Genomic DNA, 17,443 nt, shown 5'->3' on the forward strand with positions numbered 1-17,443 from the left:
TCCCAAGGACTGGGATTAAAGGCATGCGCCACCACCGCCCGGCCCAAGAATTATAATGCAGTACAGGAATGAAAAATGTGGGTTTTTAAAATCTTAAGTAATTTGATGATTCCTTCTTAAAATTTTAAAAAATATTTTTATGCAGAAAGGAAGCATGCATTTTTATGTTTCCACATTTCACTAGGCTGACCAAGGGAAATAAGCTGGAAAGTGAATCTCGGCAGGGAAAATAGAAGCCCAAGATGATGTTGACAAGGTGTTAGGTGAAGGAAGCAAGAAATTATTTTTAGAAAAGTGAGGGATCAGAAGAACAAGAGGAAATTTACAATACATTTTGTTTTGCTTTGTTTTGTTTTTCAAGGCAGGGTTTCTCTGTGTAGCCTTGCTTGTCCTGGAGCTCACTCTGTAGACTAGGCTGGCCTTGAACTCAGAGAGATCTGCCTGCCTCTGCCTGCTGAGCACTGGGATTAAATGTGGGCACCACCACTGCCCGACTTACAATACATTTTGGAATAACTTGTTGGCAGAAGCAAGGTAGCAATGAGCCTTGTGTCACTCCTGTTCTTATGAGAAAGCCGAAGTTAGTCTAGGCATGCCAGGCCATGGTGCTGTAGTTAAGGGACAGGTGCAAGGGCCTTGAAGCCTGAGTGAGGGAGAAAAAGGAGAAGTGGGTTATGAAAAGGAACAACTATAGCTGTGGGCTGGTGAAGTGCAGGGGGTGTGGCTTCTGGAGCAGTGACAACCTAGCTGCTCTTCTGGGACTCCACTGCAAGAGGCTCCTTCTCACTCCCGAACCCCCATCGCTCTCGTTGGCCAGACCTAGCTGCAGGCCAATGAATTGTTCAGGGATCCTGGGAGAATGGGTTTGCAGGATAAAGTCCCGTATAATACAAAGCATTGGCGCAACATCATACTCAAAAAACAGTACTACAGAGTTCCCTGCCCTAAAGGCCTAGAGTCAGTCCACTTCCAAAATCTGCACTGGCATTTCTCCTATATGTAGTCTCCAGGGTAGGCTGGACTGTTAATATATACTTAGGTTTGGCGTTAACCGAAAGGTGATAACAAATCAAAGTTCACTACCAAATAATTGTTAAAAACAGCAAGACATTTTCTTTGCATCGCCACAGTAGAGAATAGATATTTACTGTAAAACTGAGCTCAACTATGAATGTGGAAAGATAGCTGGGGATAGTGGAAAGGCAATTGGAGAGTCTAGATTAAGGGTGTGGAGGCTCTTACTGAAGGCAGGCAGCGATCAGAGAGGTCACCCAGTCAGGAGGCTCTTGTTCACCAGATATGGCAGGATTCTTTGAAAAATCTGGATTCAGGGGGCTGGAGAGATGGCTCACAGGTTAAGAGCACTTACTGCTCTTCCAGAGGTCTTGAGTTCAATTCCCAGCAACCACGTGGTGGCTCACAACCATCTATGATGAGATCTGCTGCCCTCTTCTGGCCTGTAGGTGTACGTGCAGGCAGAACACTGTACACATAATAATAAATAAATAAATCTTAAAAAAAAAATCTGGACTTAGGCTAAGGTGAGGATCAAATGGTGAAGGGCTCTCTGTGGAGTTTGACTGAAGTTTGAGGAGGGAGACCTTGGTGCTACGCACCTTGGGATTGTAGGTTAGGACAGCCACGTGTGTGTGCACAGACTGATCACTCACGACGTGGGAGAGGCCCAGGAGCAGGAGAAGTTCTTGCTTCCACCTCTGAGGATTTGAGAACCTTAACCCACTGGTGCTAGCAGAGATGTAGAGCAGAGGTTGTCTGTGGACGAGAAGCTGGGGAGAAATCTCAGAAGCACCAAGGTGAGGTGCTTTCGGAGTCCTCTGAGCAGCGGGAGGAAGAGGAAATGGTGTTCAGCTGTGGCATCCCAGGTGAATGAAAGGTAAGCCAGTGAATTAGTGTCTCTCTCCATTGCTAGAACAGAAAATCCGAGAAGCGACTTAAGGAAGGAACGGTATATGGCTCCCAGTTCAAGGCTACAGTTGTCACAGTGGTGAAGTCGGAGTGGCAGGAACTTGAGACAGCTGGTGACGTTGCATCCACAGCAGGGCAGAGAAGGGAATGACACTGCTGCTCAGCTCTCTCTTTCCTTTTCACTCCTCTCTAGGCTCCAGCCCATAGTCTCACCCCAGTGAACCCAACCTACAGATGTCTTCAGAGACACAACTAGAGGTTTGTCTTCTAGATGATTCTGGATTTAGTCAAGTTGATAGTATTACCCAGAATGCTCTCTGTCTTAGTTAGGGTTTCTATTGCTGTGAAGAGACACCATGACCTTGGCGACTCCTATAAAAGAAAACATTTAAAACATTTAACCAGGACTTGTTTATAGTTTCAGAAGTTTAGTCCATTATCAGCATGGGGAAAGCATGGCACAAGCAGGCAGCCATAGTGCTGGAGGAGCTGAGAGTTTCATGTCTAGATTGGCAGGCAGTGAATGCCACACTCACTGAATGTGTTGAGCAGTGGGACCTCAAAGCTCAGGCCCTAGTGACACACTTCCTCCAACAACGCTATACCTCCTGATAGTGCCACTCCCTATGAACCTATGGGGGCCATTTTCATTCAAACCACCACACTTTTAATTACAGTTATGAAGCAGAAACAAATAATTTTATGGTTGGGGGGCGGTTACCACAACACGCAGAACTGCATTAAAGGGACACAGCATTAGGAAGGTTGAGAACCTCTGCTCTAAAGAGAATTGTTGACTTTGACACAAAGGATGTTTTTGTTTTTCGCCTTTTGAAACAGGATCTCACTATGTAGCCCAGGCTAGTCTTGAACTTCTGGTCCTTCTTCCCTCACCTCCTGAGTGCTGGGATGATAGGCATGCCTGACTTTTTTTTTTTTTTTTAAAGGCAGGTCCCATTATGTATAGCCAAAGCTGTTCTAACTTTCTATGTAGACTAGGTTGGCCTTGAGCGTTTGAGCTTCCTGCCTCAGTCTCCAATGTGTGTACTGGCTGGTTTTGTGTGTCACCTTGATGCAAGCTAGAGTCATCAGAGAGGAAGGAGCCTCACTTGAGGAAATGTCTTCATGAGATCCAGCTGTAGGGCATTTTCTCAATTAGTGATCGATGGGAGAGGGTCCAGCTCATGGTAGGTGGGGCTGTCCCTGGGCTGGTGGTCCTGGTTTTTACAAGAAAATAGGCTGAGCAAGCCACAGGAAGCAAGCTAGTAAGCAGCACCCCTCCGTGGCCTCTGTGTGAGGTCCTACCTGCAGGATCCTGCCCTCCTTGTGTTTCTGTCCTGACTTCCTTTGGTGACAGCAATGTAGAAGTGGAAGCTAAATAAACCATTTCCTCCCCATCTTGCTCTTTGGGCATGGAGTTTTGTCACAGAAATAGAAACCCTAACTAAGACAGTGGGGTAAGATTAGGATGCGCACTACTATACTTGAAAAGAGAAAAAGGTTGTTTTAAATACATGTCATGAACTGCTTACACATGCATGTGTGTACATATTAGTAATCATAAAGTCATGTGTGCAAAGGTGGAAGGAGAGAACATTGAATAGCTTCTTAGATTGATCTTTAGCCTTTAAAATATTTAGGCATGTGGTCTGTGGTATTCTATTTTTGCTTTGCCTCAGGCCCTGTGAATATTAGGAAGTGGATTGCAAAGTTATTGACTGGCCCTCAGCACAGGCTCAATAAGGCATTTGAGAAATTTCTATGTCTGGGGGGCGAATAGGAATGTTTAATGAGTGTCTGTAATTGAGAGAGGGTGGCTGCACATTGGGGAATTGATTAAGGCACAGGGGAGGGAGGAATGTGGGCCCAGCAGTTAGGTGAAGGACTCTCGGAGTCAAGTGTCCTGTCAGAGCTCCCTCTGAAATGGCTAGAGAGACAGGATGTCTACAGAGGTGCATGTGACTAGTTCCACTGTTCTGACTTTGACTTCAGGTAACAGGATTCTTATCCTGATGTAATTTCAAATTGTTAGTTACTGCTTATAACCCTGGAAAAATGAAATAACCTGATACAGTTGTGTGGATAAGTAAAAATGGGGCTCAGAGCTAAATAGAGAATTGTCAACAGAGGAATATCGAATGGTTGAGAAACACTTAAAGAAATGCTCAACCTCCTTAGTCATCAGGGAAATGCAAATCAAAACGACACTGAGATTCCATCTTATACCCATCAGAATGGCTAAGATCAAAAATTCAAGCGACACCACATGCTGGCAAGGATGTGGAGAAAGAGGAACACTCCTTCATTGCCAGTGGAAATGCAAACTAGTACAGCCACTTTGGAAATCTATCTGTTGCTGTCTCAGAAAACTGGGAATAAGGCTTCCTCAAGACCCAGCTATTCCACTCCTTGGAATATACCCAGAAGATGCTCCAGCACACAACAAGGGCATATGCTCAACCATGTTCATAGTGGCCTTATTCATAATAGCCAGAACATGGAAACAGCCTAAGTGTCCCTCAATAGAAGAATGGGTAAAGAAACTGTGGTACATTTACACTATGGAATACTACTCAGGCATTAAAAACAAGGAATTCCCAAAATTTGTGGACAAATGGATTGAGCTAGAAATGATCATAATGAGTGAGTTCACCCAGAAGCAGAAAGAGTCAAATGGTATATACTCACTTATAACTGGACACTAGCCCAAGGGGCATGTCCCATGAAAGTCTTCACTTAACAGGAAAGTGGGGCAGAGGGGAGGACATCCTAATGGGACTCTAGGTGACAGAAGCAAGGGAGAATGGGGAAATAGAAGGATCCAGAGGGTCCTAGAAACCTACAAGAAGAACATTATGATGGGTGGACCTGGACCCAGGGGTCCTGCTCAAACTATGGCACCAGCCAAGGACAATAAATGCAGTAAACTTCGAACCCCTACCCAGATCTAGCCAATGGACAGGACATTCTCCACAGTTGAGTGGAGAGCAGGAAGTGACTTTCACACGAACTCTGATACCCCATATTTGACCATGTCCCCTTGATGGATAGGCCTGGTGGCACTCAGAGGAAGGATAGCAGGCTACCAAGAAGAAACTTAATACTCTATGAGCATATGCAGGGGTACGAGGTCCCCCTCAGTCACAGACATAGGGGAGGGGAGTAGGGGGAAAGCGGGAGGGAGGGAGGGAGGTGAGGATACAAGGGATGGGATAACAATTGAGATGTAATATGAAGAAATTAATAAAATATATATTTAAAAAGCCAAAAAAAAAAAAAAAAAAAAAAAAAAAAAAAAAAGGAAACTTCAGGGGAGAAGGGTGTGAAAGTAGCAGTAAATGCATTCATGGAATGAGCTCACACCAGGCCACACTTTTTCTTTTTTTCTTTTTCTTTTTATTAATTTATTCTTGTTACATCTCAATGTTTATCCCATCCCTTGTATCCTCCCATTCCCCCCCCATTTTTCCATTATTTCCCTCCCCTATGACTGTTCCTGAGGGGGATTACCTCCCCCTGTATATGCTCATAGAGTATCAAGTCTCTTCTTGGTAACCTGCTGTCCTTCCTCTGAGTGCCACCAGGTCTCCCCCTCCAGGGGACATGGTCAAATGTGAGGCACCAGAGTACGTGAGAAAGTCATATCACACTCTCCACTCAACTGTGGAGAATATTCTGACACTTTTTCTATGCTGCCTTTCTTCAGATGTTTTAATTCTCATTCTTGAGTGTTTTTGGTAGGACTGAGTTTTTATAGACTAAGCAGCTTTAAGGTCAGCATATTTTGTTGTTATTAAATATGCATTAAGTTTGGAAGATGCTTTGGGAAGCGTGCCTCTCTTTCGGGTGAAGCTGTGCCACCTTTCTAAGCAGGGTGGATTTACCATACTACTAGAATGCTAAAGTAGCTGCATATTTTGGTGGGAGTACTTGAGTGTGTGCACACTCATTCCTTCATACTCGTTCATTTATTTACTTGCTAGAATCAGGACCATAGTAGGGCCACTGATCATTCTAGTCTTCTGCCATTGGCCAATCTGATTTCAGCCAATCCTCATCTGGCTTTTTCTTTCTAGCCAAGTAAGCCAACCTTTGTGATTGGAGTCGGGTGAATAACCCAAGTGCCTTCTGTTTTTTTTTATTTTTTTGTTTTTTTTTCAGTTTGTGTGGATGATGAAAGATGTCCATGTGCCTGGAGGAAGGAGGCATTAAACATATCCCATAAAACATGTCACTTCCTCCTATTGCTGTTGCAAATCAGCTTCTGTAGTCAGCAATCTGGCATGATTTGCTAGCATCAACTTTATCTCTAATCCCTTTACAGTGCACTTTTTTAGTGCATAAGTTCTGTTCATCAGCAGCTGTTTAAAGGAGCTAATAAATGTATCAATATTCCGTAAACAGAAAATAACCCAGAGAAACAGATGTTTGAATCCAAAGCTATTAAATGTTAGAGGCAGCCAAAGTGACTATATAAATGGATCGCCATATTTTTATTTCCATTTTGTTACTCAGCTCCACTCCTGTAATAGCCATTACCCTGGAGTTGAAGCAAATCCGTTTATTTGGTTTTTTCAGCCACCCCCTTTTAGAATGGTTCAGCATTGACACCGCTGTAGGCTGTGCTGTCCCTAGTGTGGTATTTGAGGTCTGTAGTGGTTCTGATTTTTACTATTTCTGAGCATTTTCTATCTTAAGCTAGGATAGTAGCTTATAGGGGCAAAGTGATATTTGAAAAATTGTTCCCTGGAGCATTTTAGCTTGAAACAATCCGGAGAAGACTTACTTAATGTGATGATGTTTGTGCTTAGGGCTTTGCGGTTGTGCTACCTTCTGTGTATGTCTCAGGAAAGTTACTGGGCAATGCTTGTGAAAATAGCAAACATGCAAAGTACTTCTGGTAAGTTAAATTCTTTAACTTTTCTCTCTAGTACAATGACATCTTTCACTAAGAGGGGGATTCTCCTATCCCTGCAGACTTGACAGAATTAAGAAGAGAGAATAGGAACCTCACAGTTTAAGATTTAACTTTTTTTTTTTTTTTTCAGGGAGGCACTGGGCATTGAACCTACATTCTTGTGCATGGTAGTAGGCACAGTGTTCCTACTGTTGATGTGCATTCTCAGTATTTGGAGACAGGGTCATGCTGTGTTGTTCCGGATGTAGGCAGGCTGGCTTTGAACTCATTCCTCTTCACTCAGCTTCCCAAACCTTGGGATTATCAGTGTGTGGGCCACCATGCCCATCTATGTGTATTGCTTCTTAATAAACAAATATAAATAGTCCTGCTTAGGTTGCATGTGTGAGGCCTTCATCATCTTCTGTCTTTTCTGACATCGAGAGTCTGTAGCAGCTCACCTAGATGCCCAGTACGCTTGTAATGCATAACAGGCTCCTTTCAGTCCCATTGATATCACAACACCTGTGGACCTTCATAGTGTTCACAGCAGTCTTGGTGCAGCTGTTTTTACTTCCTGCTGCAGTTCACTGATGTGGACAAGCCGAGGTAGAGCTTCGGGAACACTGGAGGATGCTCTGGGCTTCTGTGCCCCTGCTCTGCTGCACATGGCAAGGCTCCAAAGATGGATTTGATTAGGAAGTGAGGGGATGAAGAAAAAAAAAATAGACAGATGGACAAATGAGTGTTCTGGGATCGGGTAGTCTTTGCTTTCTGTTAAAGAAACCACAGCGGCCTGGGAGCGCATTGTGTTTATGATATGGAGTTGAACAGAGAGGCGGGACTATTGCATATGGCATATTACATACAACAACAGACGGTGAGGGTCATGGTGTCAAGGAGTCAGATTTAGCCAACCTCAGAAGGATCAGTCTCTGTGGGGGAGCAGTCACCCAGCTGCAAATATCTGAGGACAGAAAGCTGTGGAGGACTTTTTCTGCAGACACCATCGACACCCACACAGGGACCAGACGGGAAGGCTCTGCCATTTTCTCATGGGCCTGATGCTGGCTGTAGTCCTCAATATGGCCAATTAATGCCAATGACATATATTCACTCAGGACTTTAGAGCTTCCTCCACTCCCTATGCTGCTCTACAGTTTAGAGTTTCTGTTGTGCTGTCCCACTGTGACCTGGATTAAGAATATTTCATGTACCACTGAGCAGTTAGCTGTGGACAGCCGGTGGGTAGGAGTTCCTTGCTCAGAACCCGTGACTGATCCAATAGTTTATTCTCGACCTGTTGTTCTTCCTTCCTTCCTTCCTTCCTTTCTTTCTGTGTTTTCTTTTTCTTTTTCTTTTTTTTTTTAAACAGGATCTCACTATGCAGTCCAGAATGATCTCAAACCCATGGTCCTCCTACTTTCGCCTCTCATTTGCTAGGTATGAGTCTTTGGCTCTCCAAATACTATGCCTCCTCAACCTTCCAAGTGTTAAATGGGATCCCCCAGCCCTTTGAATTCTGGGAGTACAAGTATGGCTACCATGTGTGAACACTTGGTGTTCACATGGCCTCCATCTCCTGTTATGCTCTAGGTGGAAATTTGATCTTCAAATTAATTGTTATGGGTTCCCGTTCCCTTCATTGGCTGCCACCAGCTTAGACCTGTTCTCAGTGGCTGCATCTTCATTATGGTGAATTTCTAACTGGATGTTCCTTTATGTCTTCCTGTTGCTTTCCTGTGCTGATCATTATTAACCCCTATGAACAATCTTATCAGACTCTTTCTGGGCTCTGTGTGTTCCATTTCAAGTGTGTAGGTGAGACTGCTTCTTGTGACCTAATATCAAGTATAACCAGTGCCAACTCAGATTCACTCCTGCTGATGACTGATGATGGTGACCCACGGGACTGTCATCCTGCCTTCCATCTGAGCTCAGGGTTGTGTATGAGCAGCTCCAGGCCACCACATTCAGTCTCACCAGTTTCGACTAAAAGCCTTTTTGATTACCTGATTTCTCACTGGTGTACTGTTGATATTGAAGAGTTTATATTTTTCTGAGAGCATTTGCACTTACATTAACTGCTTTTTATGAGCCCACTGGAGACTATGTTTCATACTGCTGTAGTTATTTGGTACATTTTAGTCCTCCGGTAGGAGATAGAAGATAGCATTTTTGTTTTTGTTTTTTTTCCTTCTTGCACGTGTATGTGCGCACATGTGTGTATGTGTGTGTAGTTTGGTTTTGCTATTTCCTTATATTAATGTTTGAAAACCTCAAGCCGGTGTTCACAGTATGATTGTCATAAACATTCAGAAATTCTATATTGGGATAAAGTCTTAATTTTTTTTTCGTAGGCACAGAAATTAGTTCTTTGTCAGTGGATCTCTACTCACATGGTCAGGAAAAAAAAAAAAAAACTACTGACCACATCTATCATGTCTGTCTGCATATTATCGCATTTCAAAGGTTTTCCAATTAATCCTGTGGGAGCCAGAATCACTCCTAATTATAAAGTTGCTATGCCTCTTTATTTTTTGATGTACTTGTTAATTCATGCCTGTCCTTGCCGCAGTCTGTAACATTAGCCTATTATCAGGGCTTTTGTCTTTAAAGCCTCCTGTCTACCATTTTGACTAAGATGGATTAACTGCATGCTATTGGAATCAATAATTTTGGATTAAAAAATCTATTCTGCATATTTCTTAAGGCTATTCTTGCATGACCCCCCCCCCCCAACCCGATCAATCAACTTGCTAGCCAGTTGTTTTTCTCCATTTTGGCTTTCTTTTTCTTGCTCTTCTTTTTTTTTTTTTTTTTTTTAAGGAACCGTCCATCTATCTTGATGTCTTTATTTCTCCTGCTGTCTTGTAGACAACACCTCTGGACTGAAGAGCCACTTGTAGAAGTCAATAGAATAATGTTTCTTTTTAAATCTGCCTAGACACTCCCTTCCCTCCCCTGTGTCTTTTTTTCTTTCTTTCTTTTTTTTTTTTAAATAGAATTAAAAAGAATATCCTTATATTTGGTGATTCCTTTCTTGGTCAGTTTTGGGGGACAGGCTTTTCACAATTGGCTTCTGGCTCATTTGGAGGGGTACTGACAAATATACTTATCTATAGTGTCAGACTTCTCTGTATTATGATCTTACTCCAAGATACCACACTTACTTTGGATATATTCATTCATGTTTTATTTTCTCCCCCTAGGTACTGACTTTAACATAGACAGCTTACCCCTGCCTCGGAAGGCGCATCACGACTGGGCCCTTTTCCATGAAGAGTCCCCCAAGAACAATTATAAGCTCTTTCACGAGCCGGTCATCACCTTATTCAACCACACAGCCACGTTCAGCAGGCATTCTCACTTGCCACTGACAACTCAGTACTTGGAAAGCGTGGAAGCCCTGAAGTCACTACGCTACCTGGTTCCGCTGCAGTCTAAAAACCACCTAAGACAAAAACTAGCTCCTCTGGTGTACGTACAGTCGGACTGCGATCCACCATCAGACAGGGACAGCTACGTTCGCGAGCTGATGGCTTATATTGAAGTTGATTCCTATGGTGAGTGCTTACAAAACAAAGATCTTCCCCAGGGGCTGAGAAACCCCGCCTCCATGGATGCTGATGGCTTCTACAGGATCGTAGCCCAGTATAAGTTCATGCTTGCTTTTGAGAACGCGGTTTGTGATGATTACATCACAGAGAAGTTCTGGAGGCCGCTGAAATTGGGGGTCGTGCCTGTGTATTATGGGTCCCCCAGCATCGCAGACTGGCTTCCAAGTAACAGAAGTGCCATTCTTGTATCCGAATTTTCTCACCCCAAGGAACTGGCACGTTTCATCAGACAACTGGACTATGATGACAGATCGTATGAGGCCTATGTAGAGTGGAAGCTAAAGGGTGAGATTTCTAACCAGCGCCTTCTGACAGCTCTCCGGGAACGGAAGTGGGGAGTGCAAGACGTTAACCAGGACAACTACATCGATACATTTGAGTGTATGGTGTGCCGCAGGGTGTGGGCCAACAGTAGGCTACGGGAGCAGGTGAGTGAGTGGGAGGCTGGCAGGGGGCCGAGGGTTGTCTCTGTGTGGTGCTGGCCTGCCTTCTCCATCCCTAATGGAGAGGTGGGCCACGCGAGAAGGTAGAAGATCGCTTTACTCTTTGGGGACGTTGGCATGCTTACAATTCGGCAACCTCTGAAGCTCTTCAGTTCTCCTTGTTTCTTCTGAAGGATGCTTTCGCTACAGGAGCTGAGCACTGGCACTGGGGGCTGCAGAAAAAAGGAGAAGGTTCCCCCCCAACTCCCCCCAAAACAACCTGAGACATCTCCATCAATACAGTTGTTAAGGAGCCTGTGATTTGTGCCAGCCCCCTTTACTAAAGCCTGCCATCAGAAACCTCAGCTTGCATGCACAGTTAGCTACCTCTGTCTCCAATCTTGATCTTATTCTTTCTGATATATACTCATGCTTACTAATGTAATTTAATTACCTTAACTCTCTTTGTGTGTGTGTATATATGTGGTTTTTCAAGACAAGTTTTTTCTGTGTAGCCTTGGCTGTCCTCGACTTGCTTTGTAGACCAGGCTGGCCTTGAACTCATAGGGATCTGCCTGCCTCTGTCTCCTAGAGTGCTGGGATTATAGGTGCTCACCACTGTGACCAGCTCTAATTATCATAGTCCTTAGTGCTTGGGATCAGAAGTATTTTAGATTTTGAAGTTTTTCAAAATTTAAATTGTTTACATAGACTTTACAAGTGGACCATTTCTTTTCTTTTTAAAAAAGATTTTATTTATTTATTAAGTATAGTGTTTTGCCTGCATGTATGCTTGCTCACCAGAAGAGGGCACCAGGTCTCATAGATGGTTGTGAGTCACCATGTGGTTCTGGGAATTGAACTCAGGACCATTGGAAGAACAGCCAGTGCTCTTAACCTCTGAGCCATCTCTCCAGCCCCAAGTTGAACATTTCTAATCCCCAGATACCAAACCTGAAATGCTATAAACTTAGAAAGTTTTGAATGTCAGTTTGTTTCTCAAAAAGTTTCAAACACTGGAGCATTTTGGACTTCAGATCTTCAGGTTTCACATGATGGCTGCTCAAACTAACCTCATGGGGCTAAGACCCCCAAGGGCCACTCAACAACCAGAGCACAGATTTGAGAGTATTTATTATACCCCCTCCCTGACTGCCTGGCCAGAACCAGTTCTCACAGAGCAGCCCTGACTATTTTCTGCAGGGAGCTTTTAAAGGCAGAAACCAGGCCCTGGCTGTGAGTTACAAGTGGAAGTAGGGCAAGCAAGCAGTTTCACAGAAGTAGAAAGGGGCAGTGAGCTGGGGCATCTTGACCTCAGGCCCCTGGGATGAGGCTGGGTTATTTCTCAAGGGACTTTCCCACAGGAGGGGGTTTAAACGGGGAGTCAGACCTTCAATGGCAGCAGCAGAGAAAGAGGAACATCACACCAAGCCTCAGGAAACACCCTTTCCTTAAATTTTACAAAATGGCTTATAACATTTTCAGAATTTTTGATTAATTAATTTATGTATTCACTTTACATCCTAGTTATAGCCCCCTCCCTCGTCTTCTCCCAGTCCCACCCTCTCTCCTCCATAATCCTTCCCCTATTTCTCAGAAAAGGGGAACCCCCCCCCCCCCCATCCACCAACCAAGTCACATCAGGGCTGAGTTCATCCTCTTTTCTTGTGGTCTGGCAAGGCAGTCCCATCAGGGGAAAGCGATCAAAAAGCAGGCAACAAAATCCACGTCAGAGACATCCCTGCTCCCATTACTACAGGACCCACATGAAGCCTGAGCTGCCCATTGGCTACATCTGTGTAGGGAGCCTAGGTCTAATCTATGCATGGTCCTTGGTTGGTGCTTCAGTCTCAACAAGCCCTTCTGGGCCCTGGTTACTTGGCTCTGTTTGTCTTTTTGTGGAGCTCCTGTCACCTCCAAGTCCTTCTAGCCTCCCCCCTCTCCCCCCTCTCCCACCCCGTCTCACTTTTCCACTAGACTCCCTATTCTTTGTCCAACGTTTGGCTGCAATTCTCAGCATCTATTTTGAACCGTTGCTGTATGGAGCCTCTCAGAGGACAACTCTGATAGGCTCCTGGCTGCAAGCATAGTAGAGTATCATTAATAGTGTCAGGTGTTGGCTCTCTTCCATTGGGTGGGTCCTTGGTTGGGCCAGCCATTAGTTGGACAGCCCCTCAATCTCTTCTCTACCTGACCTATCTTTGTCCTTGCATGTGTTGTAGGCAGTGTAAGTTGTGGATTAAAGTTTTTTCTGGATGGGTTGTATTCTCCTCCCTCCACTAGGAGACTTGTCTAGTTAGAGTGTGTCCTCATCAGTCTTCATGGCCCCTGCTGCTAGGAGTCTTAGCTAGAGTCCTCCTCATACCCTCCCAGAGGCCTATTCTGACTTAGGTTTCCAGCTTGTCACAGAGATGTCCCCACCCACAGTCTCTCTTTTCTCTGCAGGCCTTTTGTCCTCCAGCCTCTTCCCAGATCTGATTGCCACTCTCATTTCTCTCTGTGCTCCCTCTCCTACCTTGTTCCCTCTCTTCAACCACTACCTGTCTCTATGTAGTTCCCCTTATGAGTGAGATTTAAGCATCCTCCCTTGGGTGCTCCTCGTTACGTATCTTCTTTGGGTACATCTTCAGATTTTTAGGTTACTTTTGATACTTCTTTGCATTGCAAATGGCCCCACTCTTCTGCGTAACTGAAACTGTTAAAATGGTATTTATCGAAGGAAACAGAAATGCTAGTGTCAACTTTTTACAAAATTAAGAAAGGTCCTCATATACTATTTTCTGCCACCTATCATAATCTTTCCTGACTCCTATAAACACATCTTATCTGAATTCCACAAAGGCCCATGATGTAATTAAATGTTTGCTTTAGTTATCACATAAGTAGTATAGATATTTTTATGTATTATGTGGGTACTATGTGAAACTTACGTATACAAAATATATACATACATATATATGCGTGGTTAGATAAATTTAATATATTTGAAGTGTCAGTTTATTAATTTCAACAAATATGAAAATTGAGAATCTTACCTGATTTTATAGACTAAATTTTAAGCCATAAAATTACTTGGTATATTCTCAGCATCTTGGTCAGCAGCAAGAACGCTAAATATTTCATCATTCTCAGAGACTGTATCCTGCTTTCTAATGACTTCCTTTATGATACAATTTATAGTGCTGCATCACGGAAAATGCAAGGTACAGGCTCTCTCTCGCGCACGCGTGTGCGCGCACACACACACGCACACGCACACACTGCAGTAACACATGGGAACACAGACTACACTAATTTCCCATGCTGTGACAATTATTTATTCTCAGGCTACATCAAGGCATAAAACAGAACTTTCAGAGGTATAGATTTGCCTTTACTCTCTTTTAAGACGTAGATCACAGAAAATGGAAAGAATTATGACAGTCCTGAGTATTCTTCTGTGCCACGTACAGGAATCTAAAGTAGCGAGATTATTGAGGAATGGCTATGATATATAATATTATTAGTAAAAGTGTTTATTTTAAAATATCTTTATTAAGTTTTGAGAACTTCCTCAATGTATTTTGATCATACCCACCCACACCCCTTCCCTTAACTCCTCTCAGATCCACCCCACCTCCCTATCCTCCAACATCATGTCCTTTTCTTTCTTTTTTTTTTTTAAACTCATTGAGTCTGATTGCACTGCTCATATGCCCATGAGTATCGGGTTATGAACCTGAGCATGGTCAACCTACCCAAAGCCACACCTTTAAGGGGAGTGGACTCCCACCCGGAAGCCATCAGCTGTCCAGAGAATCTTAGTTAGGGGTGGGAGTAATGAGCTCGCATGAAAAGCTCGTTATGGCAGTGTGTGGGCCTATAGTTCCATTGATGTAGAAAGTAGAGACAAGATCCTTGCTGGGGCATGATGGTCCAGGTTCAGTGAGAGACACTATCTCAAGGGAATGAAACAGAATGTGAGAGACGACACTGGCCACCCCCTACTCTACTCTTCACATCCTTGTGCATGGACCTATACCACAATCCCCTGGTGTGCATATGCATCTCTCATGGGGACACACACACACACACACACAAAGATGCTCATGTTTGTGGCAAGAGACAAGCCGTCACCAAACACTGAAGTTTCTAGCTCCTTGATTTTGTGCTGCCCGTGCTACAGACTTGTAAGAAGCACCGAATTCACAGTGTTCTGTTACAGCAGCCTAAATGCACTAAGACACAAGGTGGGATACTAAACAAGGGGATGTTCAAGGAAAACAGCAGAACTAATTTGCGAGCTGAATGAACTTGAAGTACACAAAGTGGATAAAATGATTTTTTTTTTAATATCCTAGCAATAAACAACTAGAGAAATAAATAGTTTAAAATTGTTATGCTCTTTTGGTACCATAAAACATGAACTAATTAGAGATGCCTGACCAGTTACAAAATAACACACAGCAGAAGTGAAAAATACTGTTTAGAGAAGCAGAGGAAGAGCTCAATCAATGGTCAGATAAATCAGTGGCCAAGATAAATCATGTCCAAGGATTTAGTCAATATAGTCAGTTCTAAAATTGATATAGATTTAACCTAATCTCAGTAGAAGACCTAGCAAGCATTTTTGTAGCAGTTGACAAATGAATGTAAAAAGTACACATGTAAGTTTAGATGACCCAAACGTACATGAGATTTGCAGGTAAATGGATGGGGCTGGAAACAATCATTCTTAGTGAAATAACCCAGACCCAGAAGGACAAACATGACATGTTTTCTCACATTTGTGGAGTTAGCTTTGAATCTTTAGATACCTTTGGGATATCTGGTCAGAAGCTTGGGTGTGGGCTTTAAGGGATATAGAATGCAGGTGACAGGAAGGGGAGTGGAAAATAATGAACAGGAAGGAATAAGTGGGGGAAAAAGAGGGACTACAGGGAGGAGTAGCTAACACTTCAGACATTTGAAACAGTTATATGGAAACCTGCTACTGTAGAAGCATTTGTATGACGTTTAATGGAGACACTCTCTAATGGGAAGACAGTGCCCCTGCTAGACCCTATAGGCTATCAAAAGCCAATACCAGGAGTGAGTTACCTCTTCTTTTGGAGTTGTTGGTCCCATAGACTCCCCAACAAAATGTTACAGGCTATTGCCATTGTTCTTGATAACTCTCCAGATCTTGGGTAAGACCCTCGTTGAAGACCCCATATATGAAAGCCATAGCACATGGAGAAACCAAGCTACTTCTGGCCTGGAAGGTTCATTTGTATTGGCACATGCTATACCTGCTACCTCAGGAGAAAAGTAGCTATGAGTCTTAGCTGGCTGTGAATTATATGGCCTTCAAAAATGACTGGCCTGAGAGGTATGCCCACTGGTGCAATTGTGGCACGAGTGTTCTGGTTATATTCAAGGCGTTTCCCCTAAGATAACACTCATACCTGGCACCGTTATAAGGCCTAAGAACCTGTGATATGGCTAGACTGATCGAGGCTCCAGGGGAGAACCTGCTGTTATTTTGCTAAACCGACTCCTGATGACTTATCGTTACGTTCATAAATTGGTGTATCTCTCAATCCTATTAGAGAAGCATCTTTTTGTAGCTTATGGCAGTTAACACAGACACACACAACTGCTCAAGATGTGAAGGTTAAGAGCCTGGTCTCAGTTCTAAATGGGATGTGTATATTACACGTCTGCTCCCAAGGTTTAGGGATCACTGTAGAAGAGGAAGGAGAAAGATGGTTAAGAATCAGAGGTAGTGGATAGGGTTAGGGTTAGGATTGAAATAGGGGTTTCAGGGCACAGTTGGGCAGCTGCACATATGAACTTAGAGTTCGTGACATCACATACAAGACTTGTGGAAGCTCCAGACAGAAATTTCAGCATGGAGGAGGGTAGTGGTCAGGAAGTCCCGCCACTAGCTGATGATCTATTGGCAATTAGTTGTTGAGAGAGGAAGAGTCGATTTTCTTTAAGAGTGTGACCACTGGTAGGTGGGGCCATACTCCAGTGGATGGCCCCACACCCAGGAGTATGTGAACAGCCCATATTGATCTGGATGGATTATTTGAAAAAAAAAAAATAAAAGAAGTCATGAAGTGGAGGGGGGCAGGGAGGGAGGGTTGGATCTGGAAGAAGTTGGGAAATGGGGGTAAACACACAAAAAAAAACCATTCCATTCACATCTCAAGGACTCAAAATGGAAGACTTTATATACATTTTTGACAAAGATAAAAAAAAAAAAAGCACACCGGAAAAAGACTGCCTATTCAGTGAATTTTGCTGAAAACTGGATTTCTACTAGCAGAAGAATGAAATTAGACCCCCCCCAACCTTGCTCAAAAATCAGTTCAAAGTGGCTCAAAGACCTTAATTTAAGAACAGCCAAATTCCTGGAGGAAAATACTTCAGAGTAAAGAAAGTTATAAGCAAGAACTTTCTCAATAGCCCCTGATGAACACAGCAAATGCCCTCCAGAAATGACAACTGGGGCTTCAAGAAATTAAAGTGCTTCTGTACAGCAAAATAAGCTGTCAGCAGAGGCAACAGGCAGCCTACAGAATGGGAGAAAATTGTTGTCAGCTATACTT

General features: G+C 43.5%; 1 protein-coding gene across 3 annotated transcripts in view; it reads left to right on the top strand.

Moving 5' to 3' along the window:
- The window catches only part of Fut10 (fucosyltransferase 10), a 64,097-nt gene that overhangs the window by 35,397 nt on the left and 11,257 nt on the right, over positions 1–17,443 (top strand). For 2 of the 3 annotated variants that reach the window (XM_051169713.1, XM_051169712.1), the window contains exon 3: positions 10,036–10,871. In XM_051169713.1, coding sequence (XP_051025670.1) covers positions 10,036–10,871 — 836 coding nt within the window. Of the gene's footprint in view, positions 1–9,652; positions 9,780–10,035; positions 10,872–17,443 lie in introns of those variants that run through there. The other variant, XM_051169715.1, reaches the window with a different exon arrangement.

The sequence above is a fragment of the Acomys russatus genome, chromosome 27 (assembly GCF_903995435.1).
Source record: "Acomys russatus chromosome 27, mAcoRus1.1, whole genome shotgun sequence".
Lineage (NCBI taxonomy): Eukaryota > Metazoa > Chordata > Mammalia > Rodentia > Muridae > Acomys > Acomys russatus.